Here is a 22,135-nt window from a genome sequence, read left to right as displayed (position 1 = left end):
GAGGTTCAGGAGACAGGCCAGAAAACCACCGGCCAGTGCGTTTAACATCTGGTGTGGGGGAAACTCTTGGAAGTCAGCTCAGAGGATGTGGTGGGAAAATACCTGGCAGAGTGAGTGGGCTTCGACAGGGGGAAGCATGGATCTGGGATCGCGGAGGCCTTGCGGAACGAATCTGCTGGCTGCGCTGAGCTCTGGCTGCCCACGCGGAGGGCCGGCGTGGCTGGGACTCGCAGGCCCTGGCCTCCGACCTTGTTCCCCATCAGCTACAGGGTGAGGGCCAGAGCGAGAGGCTTGGAGAGGGCGGCGGGGGTAGGGCAGGAAAGGCAAGGGTGCCTGGCAGAAGCCCTGGCTCCGGGAGTGGGAGTGGGGAATGGGAACATATACCTTGAAAGGGGCCCAGCGTGAACTCTCGGGACTCCCGGACAGTCTCCTCAGTCTGCGGAGGGTGGGCTTCAGAGACTTCCAAAAGAGTCTGATGGAAACGGTGTCCAAATGCAGAGGTCACGCGGAAGGAGATGGTGCCGGGAATAATGGAGTGCGCACAGGGTGAGCTAGCAGCCAAGATAACTTTGTATCACCAAGGGCTCTAGAGGAAGCCTGTGGGAGCTGGGCTGAGTTAGGGAGGCACAGGGAGCTGTCTGTCCCTGGGGCAGGAAGAGGAGGTCGGGGTTTGCAGGGAGGCTGATCACTAGCGCCCCTCTGCACACCTGAGGGAAGACAGGAAGCCCCAATGGGGCAACCAGAGCTGCCCAAGGGAGCTTCCCCGCTGTGCAAGGGCAAGAGCCCTTTCATGGGGGGCACGTGTGTGTCCTAGGAGCTCACGACTAGACTGGATTTTAAGCACTTTAGGAAGAAGAGGAAAGAGGAGTCTTTCTTTCTTTTCTTTTTCTTTCTTTCTCTTCTTCTTTCTTTCTCTCTTTCTTTCTCTTTTCCTTCTTTCTCCTTCCTTTTCTTTCTTTCTCCTTCCTTTTCTTTTCTTTCTTTTCTTTTCTTTCTTTTGAAATGGAATCTTGCTCTGTTGCCCAGCCTGGAGTGCAGTGGCACCATCTCCATTCACTGCAACCTCCTCCTCCCGAGTTCAAGCGATTCTCCCACCTCAGCTTCCTGAGTAGCTAGGATTACAGGTGCGTGCCACCACGCCTGGCTAATTTTTGTATTTTTAGTGGAAACGTGCTTTCACTATATTGGCCAGGCTGGTCTCAAACTCCTGACCTCAGGTGATCTACCTGCCTCAGCCTCCCAAAGTGCTGGGATTACAGGCGTGAGCCACCACACCCAGCCAAGTCTTTCTTGAAGAAAGACCCTTAGGGTTAAGGACCCCACATGGGGATACTAGTTTCTACATTTCCGTGGACTCCGGGCCTGCCTTCCATTCCCTTCAGAAGCAGGGCATCACCTTCTCTCTGGTGTCTGAGCCTTCTGCTTTAAGCAAGAGTAAAGTTAGGCTTTTCCACAGAAAGGCCTCCCAAGTCTCTGTGGAAGGCCTCGCTGGGTGACCTGTTCATTTCCTAGGGTCCTTTGTGCATTAACTAAAATCCTTTCCATCAGTAAGTTCATTGCTAGGGTAAAGAATGAGGGTAAACAGACTTCTTCAGGCCAGCAAGCTTTTCTTCTGGAACCTGGTGAATGTAGGAAGTCTAAAGGCTTGGCCTGTGTCCACAAATGAACTGGAATTTTATGCCTCAGTATAACTAAATTCTATCACATAAGAATTGAATGTTGGTCTTTGCCAACACCACTTACTCTCTCTAGTTAGGCAGCAAGATTGTTTTGAGCTGGTTTTCTCTGAGCTGCCGAGGTGAGCTTATGTAGGGGGCAACAAAATAAGCAGAGATGGTCCCAGGACACCTACTTTTGCATAAGTAATAGACATTCTGAGGAGAGAAAGAGAAGATCAGGAGATGATCTTACGGATAACACAGGATTATTTCCCGTGTTGGGGATTGGGTTGATTTCTACTAGTGGAAGTAGGGATGGGTACCCCAGATGGAGGAAAGCTAGGACACAGATGCACAGCACGAGCTCACATGGTTGCTCGGAGGACACTGGATGGCCAGCCTGTCCATCTGTTGGATCTATTTAACGCATTTGTGAGGATGAAGCCTGGGGATTTGGGCCAGGTTATCAGAATTCTCAAATATCAGACTAAAAACTGCCCTGAAGACATGGATACTCTATGTTAAGGCCTACTGAGCAACTACTGTGTGCCTCCCAACTGTTTTAAACACTTAATCTCTTCATTTAAAGATATCAAAACTCCATGCAGTAAGCACTTTAATAGTAACAGTAACAATAATCAGGGAGAATCCTTGCAGGTTTGAGCAGAGAGCAGGTGAGAGGAAGAAATTGGCATATTCCTTCCCGAACTTTTATGGGCATTAGCTCCTTTGACGTGCTCCAAATGTATGACTGTACACATAATTTCACTGAATCCTCGTGGCAAGTCAATGAGGTGGATATTTTCTTAATTTCGCTCATGAAAACAACATTTGAGACTGGTTTAGTAAATTGCCAAATGCGGCCTCTGAGGATGTGTCCTTGAGTGTGAATTTATACCCAGTTCTGCCTCATTCCAAAGCCATGTTCTTTCTCAGTCCCCTTACTCTGATCCTGGTGTTTGCTCCCAAGGTCCCCTTCCTGTCCTTTCTTCTTTTCTTTGTGTCTGTTGTATTTTGGGGGGTGCTGCTGCCTCTCTTTTACAGATCAAATGATGCTCTTTCTCCCTCTCCTGCCTGAAGCAGCTCAGTTGGATCTTGGACCCATGGTTGTGGGTAGTTGTCAAGGCCAATGGTGTGTCCCGCGAATGGGTGACTGGGATCCTCTGGTCTCCCCCTCTACGGTTCACCCTGTGGTCCTCACAGGTGTTTCTCTTCCTGACCTCAAGACTTTCAGCGTGGAGCTACATCTCATGGCTCCAGTGCCCTGCAGCCTATGTCTCGGCCCAGAGTACTGGTGCTGGAAGGGACAGCCTTTAGCACATTGTGCTCTGTGTGTTCTGGTGAGAACATGACATCACAGGGAGGGCTTTGGGGACAGAGTCAGATGCCAGGAATGAGAGGCCAAGGCAGCATTCCTGGGTAGTAGCTGGAAAGGAAGGGCCTCTGGGGAGATTGAGAGGTGGGATGTGACCCTCATATGGGCACTTTGAAGAGGATTTGTCAAGCCAGAAGAGGCAGAGGAAGGAGGGGGCCCAGCAAGTTGTCGGAGGGACAGATTCTCAGTCAGAGCCTGAGATTCATCTTTCAGCACCTAACTTCTCAATTCCAGATGGCTGTCCTTGGGGAGTTCTTTTTTCTCTTTATTCTTGGCTCAAGCAGTCACTGCTTAATGAGAGCCAGAGGCACTCTTGCCAGGGGAAAGGACAACAGAATATAGAGACCAGGAAATGGGTATGAAAGGGCAGGCGTACTGTGGTTAGGGAGGCTGATGTTGCGAGCCTGGGTGTTGGTTGATGTCTGAGCTCATGGCGGTAGAGCACAGTGGGGTAGCACTGGGGAGCAGGGACACTTCTGAACTTCAGCCTCAGCTTCTGAACTTCTTGTGTCAGGAAACATGAGCTGGAAATTGCCCCAGAACAGACAGTCCTCTGCTGATCCTGTCTCTTCACTGCTTCCAGAAACAGCAGGGTGTCTTATTTATATGTTCATCTTGGTGGGAACACAGTGTCTCCGTGTCCTAGACTGCTACCTCTAGCCTAAGGGTGTACACGTGCCCCAGAGTGGGACCTGCTGTTCGCTGAGCTTCTTCAGAGCTGACCACAGAGGCACTTTGTTTAGAAGTCTAGGGAGCCGGAGACTGAGGGTTAGGATGTGGGTCTCAGTACTTTCCTGGTTCAATACGATCTTGGTTCCTCGGGCCATTCTCGGAGCCAGTACATAAATAAGTCTGTTCTTAGGAACTTCCTGGCTCTTTTCCCATTGTCACTCATCTTTCCTTTCTTTTTGCCACTCCCCCAGATTCCCTTCTTCCTTCCTCTTTGCAGTGTTTTCCCTGCTAAAGTCTCTAGCAGTGCTTCAGGGGGAGTTTTAATTTATTTGCCCATTCATCATATAGTTAGTGGGTACCTACTTGGTCTCAGGCCCTGTGCTAGGCCCAGCCTATGAGCTTGAGCAACACATGCCTTTTGACTTTTGGCCTTTTGACTTGTGCAACTGCCAGTACCCTTCAAAGCCTCTTTGCAAAGATGTCAAACTCTGAAAAGAATGTGTGAGGGAAGCCCTAATCCAGAGAAGGCCTAGGGATGAGGCATGGACTGGCCAGCAGAAAAATCCAGGTTCTTGTTCTTAGGTAAAAAATCCTGAGCCAACCTGGCCCCAGGGCAGCAACAGCAACAATCAGGACTGGTGGTCATTCAACCTGGATGTTCCCAAGTCATTGTTACCCCATTTGACTAATCATTTTTATTTTTTTATTTATTTGTTTATTTTTGAGATGGAGTCTTGCTCTGTCGCCCAGGCTGGAGTGCAGTGGCGCAATATCAGCTCACCACAATCTCCGCCTCCCAGGTTCAAGCGATTCTCCTGCTTCAGCCTCCCAAGTAGCTGGGATTATAAGCACACGGCACTGAGTGTGGATAATTTTTGTATTTTTGGCAGAGCTGGGGTTTCACCATGTTAGCCAGGCTGGTCTTGAACTCCTGACCTCAAGTGATCCACCTGCCTCGGCCTCCCAAAGTGCTGGGATTACAGGCGTGAGCCACCACACCTGGACTTGATTACTAATTTTTAAATTCTAGACCTCTAAAAAAATTCTGCAGTGTTTTTGTCTTAGATCTCCAGCCTTCAAAATGTCTTCTCTTAGAAAGGTCCTTTACAGGAAACCAGGAGATCCTCTTTTTTCTCCTAGTCTATAAATCATTCAGGGATGGCTCTGCAGGAGTGGTGGTTTGAATAGTTTAGCCATGCTCTACTCTTCTGTCCAAGTGGAGAACTGACTGGGTTGGCTGGAGACCCCTACAAAGGGCTTGTAGCTGGCCAGGGCACATGTTTGCCTGGCTATGCTGTTATGCAATACCTTATGCAGTTAGCTCCTCTTGCTTGCCATTCATAGAAGGCGTGAGGTGAGACCCAGCCAGGAGGCCAGGAGAAAGTGTGAGGGCAGTTCTTTCAGGGCTGGCAGAAATTTATATCTTGAGCTCAGGCAGGGCCCTGCCCTCTTGGTGGTCTCCTTCCCCCTCAAAGGTTCAAAGCTGGCCCTCTTTCTCCCTCCTGCCACTTCAAACACCCAGAGTTGGAGCTCCAGGAATGTTTTTCTTTTCCATTTAAAGACATTCCATTTCATGTGTAATTAAATATGTGGTATTGAATTAATGTTTTCTTCTGAGCCTTTTTGGCAGCCAGAGACCCTAGGGTCTGGTTAGTGCAGAGAAAACACGCGCTTCTCACAGATCCTCCCTTCCTCTCCCTGTTTCCTCTTCCCCCTTCTCCTGCCAAGAATCTCCCTCCTTCCTCCTGTGTGTATTCACACTCAGGACTCACCTTGTAATGGGTGAGCCTGAGGTCCTGGAAACTCTGTTTCTGGGTGGGGCAGCAAGGTCTTGGATTTCTGCATTCTGGTGCTGGCTTTATCTTCAAATGTCATCCTGCTGGCTCACATTGAGCTTAGGTGGTGGCAATCAAGGGTAGCAAGAATAGGTTCCAGGATAAAGTGACACACTCTCTCTTTACAGATGTTACTGGTTTTTACTAAGTACTGATGCCAGTGCAGAAAGCAGAGCCTCTCTCTGAAGTAGGGATTGCAGGGGTTGAAGGGGGCTGTCATGATTAAAGGATGTCAAGGTGGCACAGTCTGCTCAGCCCAGCCTTTAGAGTCCCACAGGACACCTCTAACAGCTAGGGGATCTTGGGCAAGTTACTTAACCACCTTGAGCTTCAGCCCCCTCATCTGTAGCACGGGGACAGCAACATATTGTGTTTAAGAGAGTTGTAGGGCCGGGCACGGTGGCTCACGCCTGTAATCCTAGCACTTTGGGAGGCTGAGGCAGATGAATCACCTGAGGGCAGGAGTTTGAGACCAGTCTGGCCAGCATGGTGAAATGCCATTTCTACTAAAAGCACAAAAATTCACCAGGTGTGTTGGCACGCACCTGAAATCCCAGCTACTCAGGAGGCTGAGGCAGAATTGCTTGAACTTGGGCGGCGGAGGTTGCAGTGAGCCCAGATTGTGCCACTGCACTCCAGTCTGGGTGATAGAGCGAGACTCCATCTCAAAAAACAAACAAACAAACAAAAAACCCACAAAAGACAGAGCTGTAAAGATATCATGTGCTCAGCCTGGTGTCTGGCTCAGGATAAGTGCTCAATTGATGGCAGTTATTTTTATTATAAATAAGGGCGCAAAGGGATAACAATAAGCTAAAGGAGCAGTGCAGAGCGAGATGGAATCCACAAGGGAAAGATCTGGGAGGTCTCAGTGATGAGGACAGGAACTAGTTAGGAACTGAGTGTCAACATGAGCCAGGGAAGAGGGGAGGGCAGGATGGTTAGGAGCTCCTACCAGGGGCCAGCCCTCAGGGCTGCTGGCCGTGGCAGGGGACTGCTTCTGAGCCTCTTAAGTCAACACCTTCACAGAAGGACTGTCTCAGTCCTGTCCACACACATGGTCCCCAAGACAATAATTAGCCAAAGCACCGAGGTGGCAAACAAGTTTCTGTTAAGGCAATCTGAGTGTGACTGAGCGCACACACTCACCTTTGGGGACCGAATTTGCTGCTTGGCATACAGCAGGATAACTGTTATTTATAACCACCGACCCTGGGAAATCGGGTTCCTCTCTACTGATCAATACCAATCTTGAGTAGGTGGCTGTCTCTGCCTTTTGATGTCTTTATTCCACTGTCTGACCAACCTCCTTCCGCAAACTGTTTTGGCCTCTGAAGGAGGAGGAGGTCAGGCATGGTGGTGGCAGCCGTTGACAGAGCTGATGACCTCTGAGCCAGGGCCAGCTTACTCCTGGGCAAGCGCGTGCCGTTTTATTTTAGGAGAAAATCATCATCCTTCTCCACATTTCTTTCCAAGCCATGATTTTATTTGCAAGATAGGTGTTGAGCTCCTAGTTGAAATGAAAATCGGAAAGGAAAGAAAAACATCTGTTAAATGTCTAATATATTTTGGATATTTTATATTATCTTTATTATCTAAACATTTTAAATCATCCTCTGAACAGTTCTGCCAAGTCAATATCCATGTTCCCATTCTACAGATAAGGAACTAGAGGTGCGGAGAGGATAGGATTCAATTAGTAAGTAAGAGGGTCAGGATTTCAATAGAGATCTGTTTTTTTTTTTTTTCCCCAGTCTTCACTCTTTCAGGAGTGCCATTTGGGGCAGATTTTTTGTTCCCTCTTCCTCCCTGGTCAGCAGGGCTGAGCAGTTTATGCCTGCCACCTCCCTGCCCTCATTCTCCCAGAACAGGGAGGTGAAGCTGACAGTGGTCACCTCTGTGTCCAGTGATGTCAGTGTATCCAGCGGCTCTGTGTATACTTCCCCTCCCGCCCCACAGGGCAGCCAAGGGGAACAGAGGTAGGACGAGGGATAACCCCTGCCTGCCCACTGACCTCTCAGGGCTCTGAGGTTTTCTGTCCAGAGGTGACCAGTGACCTCAATGGATTAGAGATTCTGCTCTAGGTCATGCTTGCTGCAGGCCTGGAAGACCTCCCAGAAGTGAATCCCACACATATGGAATAGTTATCTTGGTCCCCACTACAGAGAAAGAATTCTTGGAGCAGCCACTAAAACGCAGAAATCTTGATTCTGTTCTTGTGTCAGATGAACCGGTTGTCTTGTGGGAACAAGAAGATCTACAGGTGGCTTCCTCTGGTGGACCCCAGTTGGTGGCTGTCTCACAAAAAGGAATTAGGGAAAAGCCAGGCCAGAAGGTCCCAGGAACTCTTTTAATTTCCCAAATAACCCTTCCCGTTATATAGCAGCCCCCTGCTTTCTCCAGTAGCCCCTTTTTTGTTGGAGATTGGGAGGTCTTCCCACGGCCTGGGGTATTCATCCCCCTTCCTGCCTCCCCTTCCAGTGTCTCCATGTCTGAGCCTTGTGACCCAGACTCTGCTGGGCCAGCCAGCCAGGCAGTAAAAGGAGATTGATGCCCTCTCCTCTTAGGAAAATCCATCACTTTTTGGCGTGTGGGTCAGATAGCTTCACCAGAGGCAGCTCTGAACAGCACTGTGTGAGCTGAAAGCATGCAGAAGCAGGGACCCAAATAGACGCGTGGACGTCAGAAGTGAAATGGCTCACTCCAGTCATTCCCCAGGGCTTGAGCAGAGGCTGTTCCTCCCGCACTCTGTCCCCAGATACACTCTTCTCCCCAGGGCTTTGTCTGTTCTGTAAGGCTTCCAGCGGGGGCTCCTGCCCTCGCCCTTGGGAAGATGCTGTCGTAGAATTCCAGGATGAGCAGAGTGAGGGAAAGTTGAGTAGTGGAAGATGGAGGGTTAAGCATCTGTGGACTGGATCATTTTAGTGGCCATAAAGCTGGGAAGACAGAGCGAAGGCAGCGTAAGGTAAAGGAAAGAACATGGGTTTGGGAGTCATAAATAAGAGAGTCCTTCTTTGGCCGCATTTTACCTCTGTGAATTTGGCAAGTTACCCCCGCCTCTGTTTTCTCATCTGTGAAAGGGGTGTAATAACACTTATCTCTCAGTCTCTCAGGGTTATGATGAGAATCAAGTGTTGAACACACAGTAGGTGTTGAATACATAGGATGCAAGTTAATTCCCTTTGCCCTACTGTTTCCTCGGTAAGTTCAGTGAAAGAAGCTGCTCATATGGTATTCTGGAGTCTCCAGTCTTGTTGATGCATGGGGTTGTCCACATGGAAGTAATTTGCCTTATGGGTTTGGCCCAAATCCAGCCAGTCTCTGCCAAAGCTCCCTGGTTACCTTGTGGAGCTTCTTATCCTCATGACGAGGAACCAGTCCTCTCCTGGGGGAGAATTTATGGTCGAATAAAATCTGTGCTTATTTCCCATTCCTCCTTCAGCTCCTTTCCAGCACTCACCACCCTACCCAGGGCTAAGCACAGGTATTGGTGTCAGAATTCTTTCACCCTGAAGACAACAAGAATGAGCCAAGGCTATTTTCTTCTGAGCACCTGAGTATTTCCACATCCCAGAAAAAGGTCCATTTGCACATTTGGGGAAGACACTTTGGCCCACGGAGGCTTCTGCTTGGGCTTTTTCATGTGCTCGCAGAGAGCAGATGAGCTTCCAGTAATATGGTCACTTGCCCTCTGCTACCTTCAAGGCTCACAGCCGTCACAGCTTCCCCACTCCTGCAGCCAGGGGTTTGCAGCTGCTGCCAGGCTCTCCTGGGATGTTGAGGGAGGGCTGAAAAACCACTCCCTGGATGCCGCTCCCACTTGGCTTGTCTGAATCTCTCAGGGGTCGTGATTCTTGCTGCCGAGGGAGGGAGAGGAGAAGGACGGGTTCCAAGATGTGACCGAGGCACAGCAGCTGAAAAACAGAGTCTGGTTCTCTTTAAAGCTCCTCCATTCCCATTTTGCACTAATTGTAGCTGGGAGTGAGTGTTCTGAGTGGAGCTGGCGAGGTCTCCCAGCCCAGAGTTGGACTTGGGGACCCAGGAAAATCTATAATATTGTTTTGCCTTTGTAGAGATGTTTCTAGAACATAAGAAGGCAAGAGAGGCATGATCTGCATTGCATGGATGGGTAGTTGGGCCTCTGAGAAGGGACTTGACTCAATCTAGGCCACACAGCTAGGGAGGGAAGGAGGACCTTTGAGCTAAGCCCAGGACATCTCACCTTCTCTTGGGCTTCTGGAAGTGAGGCATGGCGAAACTGTTTGTGAGCATGGTACTTGTTTAGACCAAGTTGTAAAGGTAAACTTCTTCAGCTGGCTAATTTCCCACCCCACCAAAGAAGCCATGTTCTAGTGATTCTCAAAGTGTGGTTCCTGCACCAGCAGCACCTGGGAACTTAGAAATGCATATTTTCAGGCCTCAACCTGGACCTACTAGATTGGAATCCCTGGTGGAGGAGCCCAGCAATCTGTTGTAACAAGCCGTCTGGGTGATTTTGACGCATTCTCAAGTTCTCCTATTACAATGCAGAGGGAAGGTGGGATTGGGGTGGAGTCTGGGGCCAAACGGGGCTCTTCCCCAAGTAACTTGGCAACCCTGCCATGTCCTGATGCTCTGAATCCCATGCCCAGCTCAGTCACCAGGTGGGGATGCCTGATTTGGCCCTCATTTCTCCTTTTTGTAAAATAATATCAATAATAATGAAAATGCCAAAACACAGCCTACATTTTGGAGGACTTAAATGTTTACAAACTTCCATGCTCAGGTAATAGGTAAGTTAAACTCGTACTATTCTCCGCATACCCATTTTACAGGTGAGAAATCTGAGACCCAAGGTTTCATTGTTGTTGTTGTTCTGTGAGGTGCACAAGCTCTTGGAGGATCCGGGTCTTGAAGCAAGCACCTGTGGCTTCCCAGGCCTTCCCAATCCCGGCATGTTCAGAGATGTGGGCTTGACATTGTACAGCTGCCATCATGAGCCCTGTCTTCACTCCCAGGCCATGCCAGGACACTCACCTTGCAGAACCTGTGTGTCATCCCTAGTCACCTGGGAATGATTAGGTAGCAGGAGCAGGTGGCCTCCCGAGAGAGGGCCTGACTTCCTATTTTCTCCCAGTGGGAGACTCTTTAGCCTTGCCCTCCAAGGTCAACAAATACCATTCCTCAGAGGCTGAGAAACGGAGACAGAAAGTGTGAAGAAGGGAACCAATTTTAATCCCCTCCCTGTAAAGACTGGGGCATAGCCCTGCAGTGCGTAGCAGCCGCATTGCAGCCTGTGGCTTGGGAGGAGCGGTCGCCAGCAGCTGTTAACGTGCACGTCCGTCCTGGTGGGAGGAGAAAATAATAGTCTGTAAATGCTTCCCCCTGCAAATCCTTACTAGGCAGATCATCTGCGACACTGTGGGGATACCAAGGACTCTGATGGGGGGAAAAAAGATTCCTGTAGTTTATTATTGAAGGAATCCCCAAACCAACAAAACACTACCCCAAGGCTTCCAGCCATGCCCCTCTGTCCCTGTTATGTCTCCTCATTTACGGGGATGGTCTGCCATGGCCCAGGATCTGCAGCTTTCATTTCTCGACCAAGTCACTTGGGATAATCCGCTTTTTGGCTCTGCAATGCTCTTCATAATGTGAATACAGGTATTTAATGGGCTTCTGCCTGTTGAACAATTAATGTAAAGGTCAGTGAGTAATCTCCGGTTTGCTCTTTTCATCACCAGCCCACTGCTTGTACAACTCCTTCGTAGCATTCTTTCCAAATAGGTGGGAGGGCTGAGGTCACAGCTCTGCTTTCTCCAGGCAGACAGACCTTAATTAGGTTGCTAAATTAGCAGAGGCAGGGGCAACCCTTCTCTCTGCACACACCCTCGTTCTTGGATGGACTCTGAACTTTCCTTTTGTGATCTCATTGGTTTTTCTCTCTTTCAGAGAAGGGTTGGCCAAGTAGGGGTTTCCCCCAGATAATCTTAGCTACCCGTTAGTAGTCTCTGTCATGAACCAGGCACTGTGATGGGGTCACTACAGCCTTTATGTTACCACAAAAACCAATGTGTCTTTGTGTGTGTGTGTGTGTATGTGTATGTGTGTGTGCATGTGTGTCTCTATGTTTTCTACGTCTTTACTTTGTCCTCAGCACTGGGCCAAGCTCTTTATGTGGATTATCTTATTTAATCTTCACAAGAATTCAGCAAGGAAGTTGTTCTTGTTAATCCCATATTACAGATGAGAAAATTGAGGCTCTGGAGCTAAATAACTTTCCCAAGCTCAAAAAACTAGTAATGGAGTGGACCTAGGATTCCAACCTGATTCTCGATCGTACCCTGGAAAATTTTCTTTTCAAAGTGTGACCAACAGCAGATGGACATGACCTGGGAGTTTGTTAGAAATATAGATTCTCAGACCTACTGGATTAGAATCTTCATTTTGATAAGATTCCCAGGGGATTCATGTGCACAAAACTGTGGAGACTGCTTTGTGCTATCTCCGACAACTCTGGCTGATTAATACCAGAGTCCTGTGCATTAACTACTAACTCCATTTGCCAGCAGAGGATGCTGTGGTTTAGAGGGGTTAGGGGTTATTCAGGGACAGCATTGAGATTTGATTCTGGCCCATACTCTCAAACCACAGAGGGATGTCAGTTTTTATGCTAAAGTTGGGGTGTTAGAGTTTGCCTTTGCCTGCTGTGGGCTCAGAACCAAGTTCTCCACTCTAGACCTCTGTACTCTCTGTCTCCCTGTGTCACCAAACAAGTGCTGATTTGCTGCCCTCCTCTTTGTCCCCGTCCTACAGATGTGCAGCACATTAAGAGGAGAGACATCGTGTTGAAGCGAGAACTGGGTGAGGGAGCCTTTGGAAAGGTCTTCCTGGCCGAGTGCTACAACCTCAGCCCGACCAAGGACAAGATGCTTGTGGCTGTGAAGGTAAACCCCAGAGGCATGCCGGCACCAGGAGGAGGGCTGGCTGAGGGCCCAGGGAGGGAAGGAAGAGGCTCACTCCATTTGAGAAGATGTGCTCAATTGGCTTTCTCAGATGCAATCAAAGGACTTTGCTCCGAGGTCAGTGAAGTTTCCTAGGGACCAAAACAACTTCTTTTGGCTTCCAAGGTCAAGGGCTGCAGCACTTAAGGGGGCTATGCCTGGGGAGCAAGTTTATTCTTGTAAATGACCCTGGTCCTTTTTTGGTGGCCCTGTGGTTACCTCTGTCCCAGGGATGGCCCTCCACACTCCACCCTTCACCAAGTAGTGGCTTTACAGGACGTGCTGTCTGTGCCTGGAAAGTCACATGACCATTTCTTAGGAGTTGAGCTGTTGTAGAGTGGGCTGATTAAGGAGGACTGGGTGACCACTTCCCAAGGGCACAGACGTCACTGAGAATAGAAGATGTTGAAGGAGGGGGGTGCAGCAGGGAGGCAGGGGGTTAGCACTGGGAGAATAGTGAGTGAGGTTGGAGAAATTCTTAGGTACTTCCCATGAGTTTCAGGTTCAGACCCCAAGGGGCAGCATGCCTGGGAGAAACTTCCTCCTGGCAGCTGCTGGAGGGCTCCCTTAACCACAGGGCTTCTGTGTTGCCAAGACACATGGCAGATTTGCAGCAGGAGCTGAATTGCTTGGGGTAGGAGAGAAGAGGCTTTGCTACTACTAGTTGTCCTTCCAGACTCTTCCACCCAGCAGTCAACAGCTTCTCTTTGTAAACCAATATTGGACAAATCTTTGAACATGGTTAACATAAAAAGAGTCAAGTAGCCTCATGGAGGCATGCACAGATCTCTGGAGCCCTTCTCTGGAGTCTGGAGTGGATTCATTGGGTGCAGTGAGCAGGCTTCTGAGGCCAGTGTAGAGTCTGCAATGTCCTGAGATGTGGGCTGACCAATGCCAGAGATATGGCTCCCCATGAAGACATTCACCCAGACCTCAAAATGGTCCCATCCTTAGCATTGAGGGATCACAAATGCAGTTCTTGTTTCTGCAACTTTTGGGTCTCTGTATTCATAGTCTTGTGTATCTACAGATTGTTTCTGTCCACAGAGGGCAAATAGCCTCAAAGAATGAAGGCAATACAGTGCAGGCATAGCATGGGCATCAAAGAGCCTGGGTGCAAATCCCAGTTCTACCACTGATAAGCTGTGGGACCTTTCACAAAACACTCAACTTCTTTGGGCCTCAATTTCCTTATCTGTATAATAGCAATACTAATATCCCCTCCTTAAAATGTTGGGGATTAAATTACATAATGTGTCTAAAATTCTTAATGTACTGCTTGGGGCTTTTTATTGAGTAAAGACTCAATAAAAAGTAGTTGGCATTTGTTTCTATCATTATCATTGTCATTGATGTTGATATTACTGAATGTGCTTAGATACATGACATATGACCTGCCAAGTTTGCATTGACTATCTAGAATAGGAGTCACAAAACTTTTTCTCTAAAGGTAAATATTTTAGACTTTGAGGGCCTTATAACTCTCCATTGCAACTCTGCCCGTGTTGTTGGAAAGCAGCATAACAATACATTCACTAATGAGGGCGGGTATTTTCCAATAACTTTTTTTATTACCAAAATAAGCATAGTTTGCTGACCTCTGCTCTAGAAAATAAATAAGAGTACTGCATCCTAAAAGGCTAATGATAATTATTGCTGTACATCCTGTAAATAAACTTGCTCAGTGTGTCTGCATAGACATGAGATGGTCAGATGAACAAGGGTGTCTTTAAACAGCTTGGAGCAGGGATGTAGAAAGGTTTCTAATGTTGATCCTAAACTTAGGATCTGCACTGCCCTGGCATTTTTAATATATAGGATGACACTAATCCACGGGGTGTTCCGGCATCCATCTGGGGACTGGAGAATGAACTGAACATTTTTGCACTTTCAGCAGAGAATGAAATGATGGCTAAAAACCCTGGGAAATGTTTCCCCGAGTGGTCTGGCGTTAAGGGGCAGTACCCAGACCGAGTAATGCAGAAAATGTGTTTCTGTTTCCATCCTTTTAAAAGGATTTCCTTCTTTCCTTGGATCTGGAGACCTCGAGGAGATGAACCCTCTGGGATTTTGCACATGTGTCACTCAGTGGATCTGCCTAGTGGTCAGCCTGGAAAAGATGCCTATCTCCTCCAGAGAACATCTTGGAAGTGGTGTTTCCTGCTTCCTCCCCTCCTTAGATTCCACTTCTTTTTGCAAGACCTTTCCTTTTGAGTTAGTTCTCATGTTGATGCAGAGTAATTTTCTACTTCTAGAGAACACATACGAGTATAACCCAAAATAAAGTTTTCCCAAATCAATTGGCAAGAATGTTTTGCCCAGCAGTTGCTATGGTACAAACAAAGAAGCAGAAACCACAGCCTATTTTTAAGGTGCTTACAGCCTGCTGGGGAGAGGGAGCAGGATTGTACAGGACATAATCTGCATGTATGTGTAGTACAAGTGTGACATTAACATCATGCATGAGACTTAAATAAGTGGTGCCACTCTGAAATCATCATTAGACAAATAGAACATTTACACAGCATTCAAACCCAGTCAACCCCCTTCCTTTGCAGAGGAGGGAATGAGATCCTTCTCCCCATTTTTCCTTTTTTTTTCTTCTCTGTCATTTCATACTCTGTCCCGAGTGAACCTCAGTGGTCTTCTAATTCATGAATTCTTCATGTGGTTTTATCTGGTCTAGAGTTTTTCCTGTCTGTGGAGGTTTTTGCTTTCACTTCAATGACCGTATCTTTTATTTCCAAGATATCTAATCGGTTCTTAATTTCATTACCTTAATTTTATTTCTCCCCCTTCTTGTGGCATGCCTTCTTGTTTTCTTTAGAAAATGTATTTCTTCACTCCTTTTGAGCATTTACTTATTTAAAAATCTTTTTAAGCCATTCTAATAAAATTGATTTATCTTCAGGAAATTTATGTCCTGATTTTTGATAATATTAGTCATTTGGATTTAGCATTATATTTCTTCCTGCTCAGCACTGCTGGGCAGCTTTTGGGTTCCTTTTGGCTTGAAGGGTGTTTTGGTTTTTGTTTTGAGTAGTCACAATTTCCAGTTTCAATTACTTTAAATTGAAGCAGGAGCTTAAAACATTTGTGGAACAATCTGAGTGCAGAATCTCAGATTTTTACTATTTTACCAATGTTTTTATGCTTTTTCCTTCCACTCTTAACAGTATTTTTAGCCACTGACCTTTAGCAGGTTTTTTAAAAGCACTCGTCCTAGCTTCCATAAAAACTCCCCAATCTACACTCATATTTCATTGGTTTCTAGAACATTTCATTACATTAAGTAATTACATTAGCAGGTTTAGTTGTCATGAATGAGTTTGGGAACAATCACAGATGACTCTTGGTAAGCCCCTCTGTGGGACAGAAGTATCTCCCTGGGTATCCAACTTGCAGGGAGTGTTCAGGATCTCACGTCCTGCAGAGGTCATAAGCAGTGCCAGCTAATCTGGGCTGTCATGTAGACACAGCTCAGTGGAGAGTTTTCTGGCAAAAGGAGCAGCAAAGGCCCTGGGGCAGAGAAAATCTTAGAGGGTATGGAAAGGCCATGAGACTGACGTGTAATAAATGAGGCAGGAGGAGTGTGTGCGAGGACAGGAGGCAAAGAGAGACGGGGAGACCAGACCTTATAGAGTCCATGACTATGTTAAGGAGTTTGGATTTTATACTACAAACACTGGGAAGCCAATGGCCAGTTTTAAGCCAGGAGGACAGATGAGAGGGGGCACCCCTGTATGTAATAACTACCCATCTTCTTTCCTGGTAAAGTTGTGTGAGACTCTCACCCAGAGGAAGTGGCAGTGGATTTTGAGTCACTAAAAGAAAGATGATTTTATAATGAAAGGAGGTTGATTGGTGTGCGTGCGTGCGTGTGTGTGTGTGTGTGTTTGACCACTTAGGACTTTGAACATTTAGGAATGTGTGTATATCATGTATATATCATAAAAATGAGTTTCAGGATATTAATGAAATCTGAAACTGAACATCCTTTGAAATATCTCACCCTAAAAAAAAAAGTAAGATGGAGGGCAGCAGGGTTTGGACGACATGAAGATGCTGAATGACCCAGGAAGAGATGGGAGCTGTCGAGAAGTTGTGTTCTTGCCATCTAGCCTATTTTCCTTCCATCCAAATAAACAGCCTTACGGAACCCTCTCCCCAAGGCAGAGTGGACATGATAGCTGGTGCATGTAGAGGGGAAGATAAGAAAGGGAAATGTTCCCAAACTTTGGAAGAAAGAGGAGAGGAGGGCAATTCTAGCTCTCCTTTTTGTACTAAAGATACTGTACAAAGGCCTGAGCCAGGAGCCTCCCCGGCTTCAGAGACCTCTTGGCAAGATGCATGTCTCTACACTGATAGTTGGTGGCTATGATAAATCGGTTCTTTCCCATGCCACTGACTGGTGACCCATTTTGAGGTTTCCCAGTCATGAAGATATTAAATGTGGACCCCACTGAGAGGGGCCAGAGAGTCACTGGCCCTATTTTCCTCCTCATTATTCTCCTCCTGTCACCTCTGTTCTAATTGCATCAATCCCTGGGGACGGGGCCACTGGCAGCTCCCAACCCTAGTTGCCGTACCCCACATTTGGCCAATTAGGTAAGAACTTCAGGTTTGACTCAAGAGCTGGAAAGCCCACTTCGAAAGCATGGAGAAGGGATGTGGAAGACTGAAAGCGATAGTGCTTGCTTTGTGCCCATCTCTCAAATGAGGAACCAATCTCTGCCTCACAGTGCAGGGTGCCATCCTGGGGGACGCTGGCTGGTGCTGCTCAAGAGCTGAGAACAGAAATATCCCAGGGCTGTCATTGACGTCCGGACTGTGGGAGAGAATGATTTAAAGAGATGGAGAGAGGCCATTTGGCTGGCCCCAAATTTGACCTACTTTTCCCACTCATAAATCCAGCATTCACATAAATCTTTATATTCTCCCATCCCACCCATGCTGGGTTCTGTTTTTTCCCCTTCTTCTTCTTCTTCATGAAAATAAATAAACCACTCTGCGTCATCCAATACCCATGACCCAGCCCATACATCTCAAGGCTGCTGCTGGGAGCTGGGTCCCCAGGAGAGACTCTCTCTCACCATGACTCTGACTTCTCAAATGTCTTTGTTCTGGCTGTAGGTAGATATTACATCCTATTCATTTATTGTTAGGTAGCTTCCCAGAGCACGCAGCCAGATTCGAAGTGGAGAACACATAGAATCAGGTCTGGTAAAAATCAACAATGGGCTGATCACATGTCCTTGCCCTATCCTCAAGCCTGGCACCTTCGCTGGGCCCAGCCACTCTGTTGGCAGCCAACATCGCACCCCTTTCCTGACCCTCTCCTCTATACTTCCACATCCTTTTATTCCTCTGCCCACCATTCTCTTGGGGACCTGCCTAGTGACTAATTTATCCCATAAATTAACTCAGGCAGGTGTGCTGGGCAGGAAAGTGTCCTGGGCTCCAGACCCAAGCTATTACTTGTTACGTGATCTTTGGCAAGTTACTTCCCCATCCTGAACCCCAGTTATCTCATCTGTAAAATGGGAAAGTTACACTAGATAACTTTTGACATTTTTGTCAGCCATAGATTAATTTAATCAAGCAGTATTTTTATGAAGCCTCCAAATTTTAAAAAAGAATAGAAGGTGGTGCTGGTTGAAGTTGAAGGGGGCTTGATCTCTGGCTGGAAGACCACACCTCCACTTGATGACCCTAGAGGCATTGCTACTGAACTTTGGGGCACTGTGAGGCCCACCAGGAGAGTACTGAGGTCCAGTCATTTAATTGGTGTGAATGTGAGCTGATTCCTGGACAGGCTCAGCCTCAGTTTCTCCGACTCCAGAAATGAGCAGGTAGGAGTAGATGATGTCTAGGGCCCTTTTCATGCTAAAAGTCCATCATTTCTAGTGTGTGCTAAGGGCTGAGAGGTTTGATGGACCCCCTAGTTACACCTCTTTTGGCATATTCACACTACTGCAGTTCTAGAACCAAGGAAGCCCTACAGATTTCAGATATTGGGGCTGCAGGGACAGGAGAAAGATCTCTGGTAAGGGAGATATTTTGGCACTTGCATGATCTATGGAGAGGTCAGTCATCCTGAAAAAGCCAGATGCCTAGCAGAGAGAATGCAATCCAGTCTCTAGTCTGTCTAGATTGTCATTCCCCTGAAAATGGTGAGCCAATGTTACACTCACTTCCTCATTGCCTTGTGTTGTGTCTATTGAGATTGCTAAAGTGTGTCAGTTGAAACAACTCAATGTTTGGCCCCATGTGCCTTCTGGCCTCATAGGGAGGGTGGAGAGGCTGGAGAAATCGGGGCACCCACCTGCATAAGCTGCTCCTCATGCAGAAAGGGCCCCTCCTCTTCACAGACCATTGTCCATCTGGCCAGCATTGCTGGGCCCATGGCAGTGCCCTAATCAAGGTCCTTCAGATGTGCTCAAAGCCTTCGTCTTTGGTCCTGTAGTCCCCTTCTGGTGCTGGGAAATCCACATGCACAACTTACACTCTACCTGGGTATATTCCTCTTCCTGGGCCCTACAGGAAGTGGCCTGGTTTGCACCTCTTTCTCACACTTGAGTTTTCACCCTGACAGAGGCTGAATGGTGGCATTCTGGTGGCCCCCAGATGCTCCTTTCCGTCCTGCACTAGGACTTTGCAGGACTCTGCCTGGCCCTGAGTGTATCTGAGATTTCTGTCCACTAACTGCCATTCCCGTAGCTCCAACCCCACTCTTCCCACCCTATTGCTTCCTCCAAACCCCTATTGGGAGAACACAGATGTCTTCCAGAGGTTGAAGTGCTCACTCTCCTCTGCAAATGTAGATACCTTCACAATCTAAAAGCAAGGACTCCAAAAGACAAGGATATTTTATTGTGTTGCCTGCCCAGTTTCCAATAGGCTATGAGCATGTGACTAATTCACAAAGCTAAAGCATTGGGGCAGTGGTTTTCACACTGTTTATTCTAGCTGTGGGACAGTTTCCTCAAAGAAAACCTTAGGAGCAGGGGCTTTTGCCAGGCTTTCCTCCTCACAGCCCCTCCAGCTGCCATGTACACTCACCCGCGGAAGCCCAGGGCTCTGTGAAGAGTAGAGCTTGAAATCGCTGGAGAGTGCATGGGATGTGGATGTCAGAAAGTGGGTTTCTATTTCTGCAGGGATGAAAATGCTGGAGGAGGAAGAAGTCAGGCCTTATAGTTCAAATTGAGCTTCACTGTCTTTAAATTCCATTTAGATTCATATTTATTGGTAACCCAGTGGTGTGTGGGGCCAGTTTCTTTCCAGGAGTAGAAAAGAGAGCCCCCTGCCCTGTAGTTGTTAAACACCTGTGTCCTGCATTGTTCCTAGGCCCTGAAGGATCCCACCCTGGCTGCCCGGAAGGATTTCCAGAGGGAGGCCGAGCTGCTCACCAACCTACAGCATGAGCACATTGTCAAGTTCTATGGAGTGTGTGGCGATGGGGACCCCCTCATCATGGTCTTTGAATACATGAAGCATGGAGACCTGAATAAGTTCCTCAGGTAAGCAAGGATTGTCTTCCCCTGCACCTGACCCCAGTCCCACCGAACCCTTGGGGTTTTCCCTGGAGCCAGAAATTATACTTCCCCCTCTAAACACTTACCTCTCAGGATGAGAAATTAGATGAACACATTCATTCTTATACATCATCTCCTTAGCAGCCAGATTCAGGCCTTTGTCTCCGGTTTGTAGGGAAAACAAGTTGAGGATACTATGATAAGTATCCTATACTATTCTTCCTCATTCCAGAATGGACTGAGAAGAAGACCAGGGTCTGGAATAGGTCCAGGAGGAGTCTGGAAGCCCCACAGCCTGTGGTTTACAACTCCAAGATTCTAGGACCACCCTTCTCTGATGTTGCAAATAGCTTTCTCCCTTTGTGCCTTAAGTTTCTCACTTGCAAAGTGAGGCTAGTATCTTACACCCCTCCTGGAAACCTTCCTGCTAGAGACTTTTTGATGATGAGTAAGAAGGTCCAAGGTTACAATTCATCAGGTGGCAGAGATGGTTAAAACAAAAAGGGGACTGATTTTCTTCAGGCTAATTCTAGAACTGTGCTGTTCAGTACAGTGTCCACCTATGGCCACTTAAATTTAGATTTACATTAATTAAAGTTCAATCAGGTTTAAAAATTCAGTTGCACTTGTTCCTTGGTTGCACTAGCTGTATTTCAACTACTTGTTAGTCACATGTGGCTAGTTTTTACCATACAGGGAAGCACAGTATAAACATTTCCATCAATAGAAAGTTCTGTTGGATAGTACTATTCTAAAAAGAAAGGGTTTGTTGTAAGAAGGGTTTCTCTGAGCCTAGAACAAGATCGTCTGGACTTCGAGGGCTCTTAATGTAACTGGTAAGAGACTGGAATGCCAGCCGGAAGTTCTGGATGAAGTTTCAAGGGTGGCTCTCCCTTCCCAAGAGAAGACAGCATCTAGTGCAGAGTTAGGACTCCTCTGCCTTCCGCAGATGCCACTTCCAAACAGTGCCCAGATGTGGAAGGGACAGCCATGTGAAGGTCTGTGGAACCCAAGGCCCCAGGAAGCAGGTTAAACACACAGGCCCTGTATACTTAGGGTGTGGCCTCTGCCACCGCCACAATTTGAATCTCATTGAACTCTGTGGCTGAGGATAAGATTTCCAAAGTTCAAATGTAAATTATAGAAGGCTCTAGCCCACTCACCAAAAACTGCTAAGCATCCTCTTGAAGTGGGACTTTCAACAGGGTGTCGTGGTTTTGAGGGGCAAAGAAATGAGTTAGTACCAGGCAATGGAATGGAGGACTCTCTGGAGCTCTACTTACGAGTCAGGTTTCTATAAAGATGGCCCTGAAGGAAATGAAAGCATTTGTGGGATGTTCTAAGCCTTCTAAACCTGGATTCACATTGAAATGGATTCCTTTCCTGGAGAACTTTGTCTTTAGCATAAGACAGATTTGGGTTCATATCTCGGATTTGTCACATCTTAGTTGCAAATTGGAGCAAGTTATTAAATCTTAATTTTCTCTCCTAGAAAATATGATTATTAATAACTGCTTCACGGGGTTGTTGCTATGAGTATTAAATGACTATGTGTATAATGCTTAGACAAGTTTTGCAAGTAGTTCAGTGATCAGCCAATGGTAGCTGCTATTAAAGTTATTACTATTACTATTTTATGAGAATTGTGAACCATAGTAGCTTCTAATCTAGGCAACACTCTTTCTCAATATTCGGGATAGCCCTCACCTTGTCCTTTAGTTCCCCTGGGGCCCAAGGGGCATGCCCTACTTTTCACCACACCCTATCCTTACATTCAGCAGTACCTCCAGCCCCAAGAGCCACCAGCAGGGTTAAAGAGAGCCCCTAGGTGCCTCTGCACTACTGTCATGCGTGATAAAAGGGAAGAGAAAGAAGATAGTAGAAGGGAAATAAAGAGTGAGAGCCTAGAGTAAAGGTAAGGAATGGGAGAAGCAGAAAGTAAGAAGAAAAGAAAAAGGAGTACAAAAGAAACAGAAAGAAGTGTGTAAGGTGAGGGGCAGTGCCAGTGCCTTGCCTTCTCCATGGCAGACAGCACGGGGAATGCATGCATATGAGTACAGTTCTACAAGGACTTGCT

The 22,135-nt window shown here is 47.3% G+C and overlaps 1 protein-coding gene across 2 annotated transcripts in view; it reads left to right on the top strand.

Annotated features, from left to right (window-relative positions):
• The window catches only part of NTRK3 (neurotrophic receptor tyrosine kinase 3), a 392,667-nt gene that overhangs the window by 313,785 nt on the left and 56,747 nt on the right, over positions 1–22,135 (top strand). For both annotated transcript variants that reach the window (XM_002825781.5, XM_054531808.2), the window contains 2 exons: positions 12,336–12,466; positions 19,871–20,043. In XM_002825781.5, the coding sequence (XP_002825827.2) occupies positions 12,336–12,466; positions 19,871–20,043 (304 nt within the window). The remainder of the gene's footprint in view (positions 1–12,335; positions 12,467–19,870; positions 20,044–22,135) is intronic.

This window comes from Pongo abelii, chromosome 16, assembly GCF_028885655.2.
Source record: "Pongo abelii isolate AG06213 chromosome 16, NHGRI_mPonAbe1-v2.0_pri, whole genome shotgun sequence".
Classification (NCBI taxonomy): Eukaryota; Metazoa; Chordata; class Mammalia; order Primates; family Hominidae; genus Pongo; species Pongo abelii.
The sequence above is the reverse complement of the archived record's forward strand: the minus strand, read 5'-3'. Positions and strand labels throughout refer to the sequence as shown.